Source organism: Oncorhynchus mykiss, chromosome 11, assembly GCF_013265735.2.
Source record: "Oncorhynchus mykiss isolate Arlee chromosome 11, USDA_OmykA_1.1, whole genome shotgun sequence".
NCBI lineage: Eukaryota > Metazoa > Chordata > Actinopteri > Salmoniformes > Salmonidae > Oncorhynchus > Oncorhynchus mykiss.
This window is the reverse complement of record NC_048575.1, coordinates 64941281-64954558: the sequence shown is the minus strand read 5'-3', so window position 1 is coordinate 64954558 and position 13278 is coordinate 64941281. Positions and strand designations below refer to the sequence as shown.

Below are 13278 nucleotides of genomic sequence, written 5' to 3'. Positions count from 1 at the left end.
TTCTGGTAATCATAGCGAAACCATTTCTTTTTTAATTTTTCGTTCACCTTTTACACCTGTTGTTTTGGGCCATCCCTGGCTAGTTTGTCATAATCCTTCCATTAATTGGTCTAGTAATTCTATCCTCTCCTGGAACGTCTCTTGTCATGTGAAATGTTTAATGTCTGCTATCCCTCCTGTTTCCTCTGTCTCTTCTTCACAGGAGGAGCCTGGTGATTTGACAGGGGTGCCGGAGGAATATCACGATCTGCGCACGGTGTTCAGTCGGTCCAGGGCCACCTCTCTTCCTCCACACCGGTCGTATGATTGTAGTATTGATCTCCTTCCGGGAACCACTCCCCCCCGGGGTAGACTATACTCTCTGTCGGCTCCCGAACGTAAGGCTCTCGAAGATTATTTGTCTGTAGCTCTTGCCGCCGGTACCATAGTCCCCTCCTCCTCTCCCGCCGGAGCGGGGTTTTTTTTTGTTAAGAAGAAGGACGGGTCCCTGCGCCCCTGCATAGATTATCGAGGGCTGAATGACATAACAGTGAAGAATCGTTATCCGCTTCCTCTTATGTCTTCAGCCTTCGAGATCCTGCAGGGAGCCAGGTTTTTCACTAAGTTGGACCTTCGTAACGCTTACCATCTCGTGCGCATCAGGGAGGGGGACGAGTGGAAGACGGCGTTTAACACTCCGTTAGGGCACTTTGAATACCGGGTTCTTCCTTTCGGCCTCGCTAACGCTCCAGCTGTCTTTCAGGCATTAGTCAATGATGTCCTGAGAGACATGCTGAACATCTTTGTTTTCGTTTACCTTGACGATATCCTGATTTTTTTCACCCTCACGCCAGATTCATGTTCAGCACGTTCGACGTGTCCTCCAGCGCCTTTTAGAGAATTGTCTTTTTGTGAAGGCTGAGAAGTGCTCTTTTCATGCTTCCTCCGTCACATTTCTCGGTTCTGTTATTTCCGCTGAAGGCATTAAGATGGATCCCGCTAAGGTCCAAGCTGTCATTGATTGGCCCGTCCCTAAGTCACGCGTCGAGTTGCAGCGCTTTCTCGGCTTCGCGAACTTCTATCGTCGTTTCATCCGTAATTTCGGTCAGGTGGCAGCCCCTCTCACAGCCCTTACTTCTGTCAAGACGTGCTTTAAGTGGTCCGTTTCCGCCCAGGGAGCTTTTGATCTCCTCAAGAATCGTTTTACATCCGCACCTATCCTTGTTACACCTGACGTCTCTAGACAGTTCATTGTCGAGGTTGACGCGTCAAAGGTGGGCGTGGGAGCCATTCTTTCTCAGCGCTCCTTCTCTGACGACAAGGTCCACCCTTGCGCGTATTTTTCTCATCGCCTGTCGCCGTCGGAACGTAACTATGATGTGGGAAACCGCGAACTGCTCGCCATCCGCTTATCCCTAGGCGAATGGCGACAGTGGTTGGAGGGGGCGACCGTTCCTTTTGTCGTTTGGACTGACCATAGGAACCTTGAGTACATCCGTTCTGCCAAACGACTTAATGCGCGTCAGGCGCGCTGGGCGCTGTTTTTCGCTCGTTTCGAGTTTGTGATTTCTTATCGTCCGGGCTCTAAGAACACCAAGCCTGATGCTTTATCTCGTCTCTTCAGTTCTTCAGTAGCCTCCACTGACCCCGAGGGGATTCTCCCTGAGGGGCGTGTTGTCGGGTTGACTGTCTGGGGAATTGAGAGGCAGGTAAAGCAAGCACTCACTCAAACTCCGTCGCCGCGCGCTTGTCCCAGGAACCTTCTTTTCGTTCCCGTTCCTACTCGTCTGGCCGTTCTTCAGTGGGCTCACTCTGCCAAGTTAGCCGGCCACCCTGGCGTTCGGGGTAGGCTTGCTTCCATTCGCCAGCGCTTTTGGTGGCCCACCCGGGAGCATGACACGCGTCGCTTCGTGGCTGCTTGTTCGGTCTGCGCGCAGACTAAGTCCGGTAACTCTCCTCCTGCCGGCCGTCTCAGGCCGCTTCCCATTCCCTCTCGACCGTGGTCTCACATCGCCTTAGATTTTGTCACCGGACTGCCTTCGTCAGCGGGGAAGACTGTTATTCTTACGGTTGTCGACAGGTTCTCTAAGGCGGCTCATTTTATTCCCCTTGCTAAGCTTCCTTCTGCTAAAGAGACGGCACAAATCATCATCGAGAATGTTTTCAGAATTCATGGCCTTCCGTCAGACGTCGTTTCGGACAGAGGTCCGCAATTCACGTCTCAATTTTGGAGGGAGTTTTGCCGTTTGATTGGGGCTTCCGTCAGTCTCTCTTCCGGCTTTCACCCCCAGTCTAACGGTCAAGCAGAACGGGCCAATCAGACTATTGGTCGCATCTTACGCAGTCTTTCTTTTCGCAACCCTGCGTCTTGGTCAGAACAGCTCCCCTGGGCAGAATACGCCCACAACTCGCTTCCTTCGTCTGCGACCGGGCTATCTCCTTTTCAGAGTAGCCTCGGGTACCAGCCTCCGCTGTTCTCATCTCAGTTCGCCGAGTCCAGCGTCCCCTCCGCTCAGGCTTTTGTCCAACGTTGCGAGCGCACCTGGAAGAGGGTCAGGTCTGCACTTTGCCGTTATAGGGCGCAGACTGTGAGGGCTGCTAATAAGCGTAGAACTAAGAGTCCTAGATATTGTCGCGGTCAGAGAGTTTGGCTCTCCACTCAGAACCTTCCCCTTAAGACCACTTCTCGCAAGTTGACCCCGCGGTTCATTGGTCCGTTCCGTATTTCTCAGGTCATTAATCCTGTCGCAGTTCGACTTCTTCTTCCGCGATACCTTCGTCGCGTCCACCCGGTCTTCCATGTCTCCTGTATCAAGCCCGTTCTTCGCGCCCCCGCTCGTCTTCCCCCCCCCCCCCCCCATCCTTGTCGAGGGCGCACCCATCTACAGGGTCCGTAGGATTTTGGACATGCGTCCTCGGGGCCGTGGTCATCAGTACCTAGTAGATTGGGAGGGGTACGGTCCTGAGGAGAGGAGTTGGGTTCCCTCTCGGGACGTGCTGGACCGTGCGCTGATCGATGATTTCCTCCGTTGCCGCCAGGTTTCCTCCTCGAGTGCGCCAGGAGGCGCTCGGTGAGTGGGGGGGGTACTGTCATGTACTGTCATGTTGTGTCTTGTTTCTGTCCTTTCCCTTCACCCTGTCTCCCTCTGCTGGTCGTTGTTAGGTTACCTTTTCTCCCCCTCTTTTCCCCAGCTGTGCCTTGTCTCCTCCTAACTACCTCGTCACCCCTTTTCCCACCTGTTCCCTTTTTCCCTCTGATTAGGTCTCTATATCTCTCTCTGTTCCTGCTCCTGTCCTTGTCGGATTCTTGTTTGTGTTGTTCATGCCGGAACCAGACTATCGTCATGTTTGCTGCAACCTTGTCCTGTCCTGTCGGAACCTGCCGGTCCATCTGAGCCTACGTTTTGTTTTGTTATTAAAGAAGCTCTGTTTACGTTAATTAGCTTTTGGGTCCTCATTCACGCACCGTAACACAGACAATCCCACCTTATCTCCTGAAGGACTATTGGCTTAACTCAGACAACCAGACCAGACTCACTGTTTGTTATCTCCTGTCTGGGGGGGGGGGGCTCACACAGGCTCAAACACTGGCTTCCTGTTTTAACACTTCCACTAAAGGTCAACTAAGGTCAGTCAGTAAGCCAGCTGAATAGATGAGGGCAGTGGTCTTGAGTGACAGTAGCTAGAGACTGGACTAGCTAACTTTTGTCTCCTGATTAACTCTAACAGTTTGATAATGTGTTCCGATTGAGAAAAGGTTTATGGACACAATAATCCACAGCAGGAATACATTGAGGAGAATGTTGCTATCTACTAGATACTGTGCATTATGTCATCTAGCCTTGAATAAATTGAGGAGGAAAACAGGACTTTCTCACCAACCTGGGAGAATTCTTATAAACCTGCACACTAATTTCTTCCGGTCCAAATTGACCCAACACAACCCCTTTCAACCCCTCACAACCTTTTATCTCAGGTAGAAAGGGATGTGGATTTAAAATGGCTAATGTCATTATGGGAGAGGTAACCATGGCGATAAGCCCTTGTGGCCCTGGAAGTCCTAATCAAGCATCAGGTTGCTAGGATGGCCTCTAAGGAACCTGAGGCTGTCTGTACAGGGGTCTGTTAATAGCACTGCTAATGGCCACAGCAGCATAGGAGAACATCGATTTGTATCTGTTCATTATCAGATGCACTGGTGGAAAATGTCTTTTAACTCCCTCTCTCATTCAGAGAATAGCCTCTTCAGGTGAAGTGCTGGAGTGAGAGTGGTGGCCTGGCTAGTCCATATGCATTGTACCATGGGCCTGCTGATGTGTTACTTTAACCATCTTTCATCTGCTTCACTATGGTGGAAGTACCTTTAAGAGGAGAGTGTGTGTGTAGTAGGCCTCAAGCAAGCTATTACCTCAGACATCCTGATGTGTTCTTGAAGACGGTGGTCCACTCTGCGTCACGAGGTTTGGAGTCCTCGTTGGGCTCATGCTCCCAGCCTGAGTGGGGGATGATGACCTCGTTGGTCAAAGTCTGCAGTCCGTGGTTTATAATCACCATCTTCAGAGGCTCAAAGGAAGACAGGTTCCACAGGGTCCCTGTGGAGTGGAGGAGGGGGGAGGGAGGGGGCGATTTGGAGAGGGAGAGGGAGAGAGGAAAGGAGAGGATGGAGGGAGAGGATGTGGAGGAAAGAGAAATGGAGAAAGGAAAAACTGTCATTCTTTGATAACTTTCACATCTGAGTGAACAACCATTCATGCAAAATGAAACAAGTTACTAGTAACATACAAAACACAGTGAGAACAAAGTCCTGTTTTCGCTCACACAGTGAGGAGATAGACTGCTGTGTCTCACACTGATTATAATTCAATCATTGTCCCTGCGTTTTCTGTAATCTCAGAGAGAGGGAGGGAGGGGAGGAAACACACACGATGAGGAGAGGTTTATAAATACAGCAGGCATCAGTAGGGATTTCATAACAAAAGGATGTATTGGGGCAAGACCTTTCGGTTTGTGGAAAACAAAATATTATAGAATGACTTCAAAGTTCACATACAGTCCCCTACACACACAGGGTCTTTATTTTGACTATCTTCACTGAAGTTCCCCTCCTCCCTCATCCCCCGGACAAGGCCTAGTGGGGGAGGAATAGTAAGAAAATGGTTAATTCTGGGGTCAGAAAGTATGGACTCCCTCGGCACTGGGATTATTTCTTACTCAGACAACAATAACAGCTAGAAGCTATACCGTTTAGCTAAATCTTCTATACACACACAAGCAACACAGTTTCCACACGGTCAATATTTCCGCTGTCAGATCATGCTTACTGCACACTATAACATCTAAAAATACCTTTGTCCCACTCGAGGGGTTAACTTGTGGTTTGAGAATACCGCTACCTCCCTCCAACAACAATAAGTACATCTGTAAAGTACTTACAACTGAAAATGGCCTCCATACTCCATTACCTAAACACTGCAAGGCCATGAGGCACTCTGGTAACATGGATCATAGCTTGCCTGATAGGCAGAACTGAACTCTGTGTCGCTAAGGGAACAGCCATGTCGTATTGCTAGAGGTTCATTTGACTTTCTCAAAAAAGTCAGTGGCGTGTTACTGTGGCACTCATGCATGAACAACAGGAGACTGGGCTGCCTGGGAGGCTGCTGGGTTGATTACCTCCAACACTGGCCCATTAGCATCACCCCATTGGCTCTGACAACCAGCGGTAAACACACCAAAAGTAGCCAATGATAGTTAACAGCCCTCCACCACTGGAAGTCAACGTTAGCAGGCATAGTGTTTAAACAACTATAGTATCCATGGATAATTAGTGACAGCAAGCAGGTGGTCAACAAGCAGCCAACAGCAGCCAACGATAGTCTACAGCAGCCAACAGCAGCCAACAGCAGCCAACAGCAGCCAACGATAGTCTACAGCAGCCAACAGCAGCCAACGATAGTCTGCAGCCCTTACTGGAACAATCCACAATCTTTGGAAGTACATTCATCAACATTAGGCACAATGCAATCAACTGCTACTGTACATTTATTTACATGAAATTAAAAGAGAGAGATAGAGAGAGAGACATACTGTGGGCAATATATACTGAACAAAAATATAAACGCAACATGCAACAATTTCAAAGATTTTACTCAGTTACAGTTCATATAAGGAAATTAATCAGTTGAAATACTTTCATTAGGCCCTAATCTATTTCACATCTGGGCAGGGGCACAGCCATGGGTGGACCTGGGAGGGCATAGGCCCACCCACTGGGGAGCCAGGCCCAGCCAATCAGAATGAGCCCCCCCGGATGTGGAGGTTGGATGTGGAGGTCCTGGGCTTGGTTACAAGTCGTCTGCGGCTGTGAGGCCATTTGGACGTACTGCCAAATTCTCTAAAATGACATTGGAGGTGGCTTAAGGTAGAGAAATGAACATTAAATTCTATGGCAACAGCTCTGGAGTAAAACATCTCTGGTGTAATTTGAGTGAAATAAGCTTTTTGTGCATATGGAACATTTCTGGGATCTTTTATTTCAGCTCATGAAACATGAGCATCCGTATATTTGATGCACTTTGGCATTTGTTTTGCAGCTATGCTAGGAGAAGCTTAAGTGAAGTAAACATTTACAAATCCCAGAAAAATGGGAAAACAAATTAAACCTGTGTCTTGAGAAATATGAGATTTACAAAGAAGACTGGGACCTATAATCTGCTGTGGTACAGGGTTTTCTTTCTCCTTTCATTTCCGGAACCATCCACTGACAAAATAAATTCGGAGTGAGGCAGCGTCCCAAATGGAACCCTATTCCCCATTAGGTGCACTACCCTATTCTCTATATTGTGCAAAAGTACTGCACTATATAGGGAATAGGGTGATATTTGTGACGCTGCCTGGGTCCACAGTCCAATGACAGCCCATTATTACTGTATATTACATTGACCAGCCTGCTGATATGGCTGTCATTCCAAGCCCTTCAGAACCAACCATTAAAGGATAAAATACTGTTTGTGACAGTGACATCCTTCACTTCCTACAGTGAGCAGAGGAGAATGCATTTCTTTGTGGCGTAGCTTTAATAAATCACAAATAGTGGCCATAGCTCACAGTCACAGTACAGTTAGTCTATACATGACTGAACGCTGACTGGGGGAGTGACAGACAGTCTCCATGCTTCACAGACAGTGGTCATGCAGCGAGCAGGGTTTGTAGGGATCTCTCTCTCACTCCCTCTCTCACTTCATCTGGGCCAGATTACCTCCAACACAGTGCCATTTCTAAAGTCTGCCGGTTCTTTCACATCATACTGTCTTTCCCCATCTCCCCAGTCCCCAAGAACCTGCTGCCTCGTGGATGGACACTCCTCCCTCCCTCTCGCTAATCAAATCCCAAGGTAAGGGATGGGACTGAAAGCCAATCAGAGGCAGGCCAGGCCAGGGAGAGGGCCAGGGGGAGCTGGGAGATGTGAGGTGGACCAGGGCTGGACCCCCTTTATTAAGTTTGCTTCCCTCCCAGTCTCCATCCCAGGACCCTGGGCGGCTAATCCCATTTCTTGGGCGCTGGCTGCTGCAGCCGTGCTGCTCTAACAGGCCCATTCACTTAGAGCTGCCCATTACACACCATCCTCCACCCTGCCATTAATCACAGATTATAGCCTGGGAGAGGGAGGGAGGGGGACAGAGTAGGGAAAGAGGGAGAGAGAGAGAAAGGGAGAGGGAAAGAGAGGGAGAAGGAAGGCACATACATATTAGCCATACTGTGGGCTAGGCTGTAACTCTCCTACTGCTGTCACATAAATAAAGCAACACCTCAAGGCACAACACCTCTCCCCCAAGTGACCTACTTGTTGTGTGTATGTACTGACATGTGACCTACTTGTTGTGTGTATGTACTGACATGTGACCTACTGGTTGTGTGTATGTACTGACATGTGACCTACTGGTTGTGTGTATGTACTGACATGTGACCTACTGGTTGTGTGTATGTACTGACATGTGACCTACTTGTTGTGTGTATGTACTAACATGTGACCTACTTGTTGTGTGTATGTACTGACATGTGACCTACTTGTTGTGTGTATGTACTGACGTGTGACCTACTTGTTGTGTGTATGTACTGACATGTGACCTACTTGTTGTGTGTATGTACTGGCATGTGACCTACTTGGTGTGTAACTGATAGATGCACACACACTACATGTTAATGTTTTTAAATTCATGTCAATTGTAAAGTATTTTGTATTTTTCTTTATGTGTCAGACCCCAGTAAGACTAGCTGTCACCATTGGCTTCGACTAATGGGGATCCTAATAAAATCAAATAAAGCATCACAGCCTAATTGCTCAGCAGAGATGACGGACAGTCCATGAGATAGTAGAGGAGGCGGCCACGGCAGGTGGCAGGAGAGTTAAGGTACGACAGGCAGAGGCCACATATATGTTGATCGGGCTGTGTGTATGAGTGTGTCTGTGGATGTGTCTAGAGAGAATGTGTGTATGACAGGGTTTCTGGTAGCCAGTAATTGGCAGCTTTTGTCCAATAAAAAAAAATGAATGCCGATAAATACAATTGTTTCTGGCCAAATTGACTGGGCCAGCAGAAAAAACAACGGTAGGCAGGCTATCAGCACGTCACCACCACTTTACAACGTGAGCTGGAGGCAGTATGCATTTTGAAAACATACTTAATTGTTTGAAACCTGAATGTTTTACTTCATAGTATGAGGCATGTCTTACCTTGCTTGAAAATCCTACCACGGAAACATGGAGGCAATTATTTTATAAAGACTTCATAGGAGGTGCGTGAGTTTCAAGTTTGGGGGAGCAAACAATTTATTCTACCAGTTATGATTTTCATATGCACATTTTCGTGGAAGAGCTTCATTTCAATAATAACGTTTTCATTTCTCAAAATCATTGCCACGTGGTTAATTAAAATGATAGAAAACTTAAAATGCATCTAATGCGAGATCACCAGCCTCGGCCATATAGACACGTTGATACACTGTGATCATGGGTGGCTAAATAGGCTAAATGAGAGATACAGCGAGATGGCCAATGCAGCCGTTGGCCTTTCCCTTCCATTGTAAACTAAGGAAAAATACATAAAGCCGACAAAATAAAAAAGTGTTCAGGTATTTTATGATGTTTCCACAGACAGCTGTTTTTACACAAGGGGAAAGTGTTCAGGTATTTTATGATGTTTCCACAGACAGCTGTTTTTACACAAGGGGAAAGTGTTCAGGTATTTTATGATGTTTCCACAGACAGCTGTTTTTACACAAGGGGAAAGTGTTCAGGTATTTTATTTTCATCTACAAGACCCTGCTAGGTAAAGTCCCCCCTTATCTCAGCTCGCTGGTCACCATAGCATCTCCCACCTGTAGCACACGCTCCAGCAGGTATATCTCTCTAGTCACCCCCAAAACCAATTCTTTCTTTGGCCGCCTCTCTTTCCAGTTCTCTGCTGCCAATGACTGGAACGAACTACAAAAATCTCTGAAACTGGAAACTCTTATCTCCCTCACTAGCTTTAAGCACCAACTGTCAGAGCAGCTCACAGATTACTGCACCTGTACATAGCCCACATATAATTTAGCCCTATCAACTACCTCTTTCCCAACTGTATTTAATTTATTTATTTATTTTGCTCCTTTGCACCCCATTATTTTTATTTCTACTTTGCACATTCTTCCATTGCAAAACTACCATTCCAGTGTTTTACTTGCTATATTGTATTTACCTTGCCACCAAGGCCTTTTTTTGCCTTTACCTCCCTTCTCACCTCATTTGCTCACATTGTATATAGACTTGTTTATACTTTATTATTGACTGTATGTTTGTTTTACTCCATGTGTAACTCTGTGTTGTTGTATCTGTCGAACTGCTTTGCTTTATCTTGGCCAGGTCGCAATTGTAAATGAGAACTTGTTCTCAACTTGCCTACCTGGTTAAATAAAGGTAAAATAAATAAAAATAAATGATGTTTCCACAGACAGCTGTTTTTACACAAGGGGAAAGTGTTCAGGTATTTTATGATGTTTCCACAGACAGCTGTTTTTACACAAGGGGAAAGTGTTCAGGTATTTTATGATGTTTCCACAGACAGCTGTTTTTACACAAGGGGAAAGTGTTCAGGTATTTTATGATGTTTCCACAGACAGCTGTTTTTACACAAGGGGAAAGTGTTCAGGTATTTTATGATGTTTCCACAGACAGCTGTTTTTACACAAGGGGAAAGTGTTCAGGTATTTTATGATGTTTCCACTGGATATGTGGGATTATCAGATGATGATATTTTTATCTTTCACACCGAGGCTTGGTGATTATTGAGGGGGAGATTGTTGGAAAGATTTTTTTAAATAGGCCTGCTGTGAGGAACTACTAGGCCATAATTCACAATGGATGTTAAAAAAAAAGACTGTTGACTTACTATGTGAGGTGAAGAAAGAATGATTGAGAAGCTCAGCTTATTAGTGGTGGACATGGTGAGTTAAGTCAATCAGAAATCAGACATTCCTAAATGGGCACTCTCCTAAATGTGCGCTGCAGGCCAGTTAGACTATTTCTATGCTCAGGTGCACACGCTCCCTCAACATTAACAAGGCAGAAAAACCAGACACATGCTCATTGCTCACATGGAGCACCAAAACGTATTTCTCACAAGTGTAGCAGGTTGTGACTCTGCAAACAAGTTTCCACTCAGAGAATGAGAACGGTAAATGACTGTAGGCCTAATTAGTAATACAATGCATTAACATAAATTAATGTAACCAAATTATGGGGATTAACGGTACATTTACTACTGGAGACATATGTAATGGGGAATTGATATAAACAACCAAAGGGCAAACAATTCACACAATGAAACAAATCTTGGCCACACACCCCTCCCCTTTATCTTGTCTCAGCATTTTTTATTATACTCAAGACACCTTATTTTTATACAAATTTGACATACTTTTCACTGACAGCCCAACTCAATAATCAGCTAGGCCTTTTGGCATGCACACCGCCTATGAAAGACTTCCATGCCATTTCTCTCCCGTTCTGTTGGTTTTCATATCAACTTTCTTTTGTTGTCCAGAAGTCAAAAGCACAATCCTAGTAATATCAGCAACCCATCCTAGTTGTTGCATCTTTAGATTCACCCTCTTTCTGAGTTTCTAACAGAGATTTTCTTTTCTGTCATATACCACTCACATCATATACCACTCACATACCACTCACACCTGAGCCTGGGCGTGAACCCAGAGTCTCTGGTGGCACAGCTGGCGCTGCAGTACAGCGCCCTTAACCACTGCGCCACCAGGGAGGCTATCATTATGAGCACCGTGGGTGGACACCCTAATGCAGGGGTGTCAAACGCATTCCACGGAGGGCCATGTGTCACGTTCTGACCTTAGTTCCTTTGTTTTGTCTTTGTTTTAGTATGGTCAGGGCGTGAGTTGGGGTGGGCAGTCTGTTTGTTTTTCTATGTTGGTTTTTGTGTTCGGCCTAGTATGGTTCTCAATCAGAGGCAGGTGTCGTTAGTTGTCTCTGATTGAGAATCATACTTAGGTAGCTTTTTTCCACCTGGGTTTTGTGGGTGTTTATTTTCTGTCTTTGTGTTGCGTGTGTATGTCTCCAGACAGGACTGTTTCGTTTCGTTCGTTCATTTAGTTATTTTTGTATTGATTCAGTGTTCAGTGCTTTCTTTGCTTTCTCCCGAAGATGATTGTTACACCATGTGTCTGCGGGTTTTTGTTTTTTCCTTTCAATTAAGACCTAGACAACCAGGTGAGGGGAGTTCCTTACTAATCAGTGACCAAAATTCATCAATCAAGTACAAGGGTGGAATAAAAACCCACAGACACTCAGACCTTCCTGGAATGAGTTTGACACCTATGCCCTAATGGTGTACACACCCAATGCAAATGGATCTGCTACATTTCTGAAATGGTCAGTAAATAAAAATCTTCCCAGTCATGTTGTCCGGTGCCACATTTTCTAAACGGAAACTCTGGTGTATGAGTGTGTCTGTGGCTGTGTCCAGAGAGAATGTGTGTATGAGTGTGTCTGTGGCTGTGTCCAGAGATAATGTGTGTATGAGTGTGGATGTGTCCAGAGAGAATGTGTGTATGAGTGTGTCTGCGGATGTGTCCAGAGAGAATGTGTGTATGAGTGTGTCTGTGGATACGTCCAGAGAGAATGTGTGTATGAGTGTGTCTGTGGCTGTGTCCAGAGAGAATGTGTGTATGAGTGTGTCTGTGGCTGTGTCCAGAGAGAATGTGTGTATGAGTGTGTATGTGGATGTGTCCAGAGAGAATGTGTGTATGAGTGTGGATGTGTCCAGAGAGAATGTGTGTATGAGTGTGTCTGTGGATGTGTCCAGAGAGAATGTGTGTATGAGTGTGTCTGTGGCTGTGTCCAGAGAGAATGTGTGTATGAGTGTGGATGTGTCTAGAGAGAATGTGTGTATGAGTGTGGATGTGTCCAGAGAGAATGTGTGTATGAGTGTGGATGTGTCCAGTGAGAATGTGTGTATGAGTGTGGATGTGTCCAAAGAGAATGTGCGAATGAGTATGGATGTGTCTAGAGAGAATGTGTGTATGAGCGTGGATGTGTCCAGAGAGAATGTGTGAATGAGTGTCTAGCGAGTTCAGTAGGAACAGACCCATATGGAACAGCTGGCCCCTACCTAGATCTCAGCAGGGTGGCCACACAGGGAGGGAGGGAGGGAGGGAGGGAGGGAGGGACGGACGGACGGACGGACGGAGGGAGGGAGGGAGGGAGGGAGGGAGGGAGGGAGGGAGGGAGGGACGGACGGACGGACGGACGGACGGACGGACGGACACACACACACACACACACACACACACACCACTCTTTCCTCACCAATTTTAAAAAGAGCTGAACCCTTTCCTGGGCCACGAATCAACTCAAGTGCCACTCCAAGTCTCTGCCTGTGCCCTCACTCTCTCCTCTCCCCATCCTACCACACAGGGGGCTCGTATAAAATAAATCCTGTCTGGAATGGGTGGTGGTGTGTGTGTGGGGAGTGGGGGGTGGGTTCTGTGTTTCCATTAAGAACTGCAGCTAAATGAATCATTTATACAGCATTCAGTGATTGGTCCTTTCATGTGGCATTCTGAATGCTGGCCCTCACGCCCCTGCTACCTATTCCCTATACACTCCCCTGCTACCTAGTCCCTATACACGCCCCTGCTACCTATTCCCTATACACTCCCCTGCTACCTAGTCCCTATACACTCCCCTGCTACCTATTCCCTATACACTCCCCTGCTACCTAGTCCCTATAC

General features: G+C 46.7%; 1 protein-coding gene across 17 annotated transcripts in view; it reads right to left on the bottom strand.

The window, feature by feature from the left end:
* Positions 1 to 13278, bottom strand: part of arvcfb (ARVCF delta catenin family member b) — a 309144-nt gene that overhangs the window by 58081 nt on the left and 237785 nt on the right. For all 17 annotated transcript variants that reach the window (XM_036936118.1, XM_036936125.1, XM_036936123.1 and 14 more), the window contains one exon: positions 4388 to 4571. In XM_036936118.1, the coding sequence (XP_036792013.1) occupies positions 4388 to 4571 (184 nt within the window). The remainder of the gene's footprint in view (positions 1 to 4387; positions 4572 to 13278) is intronic.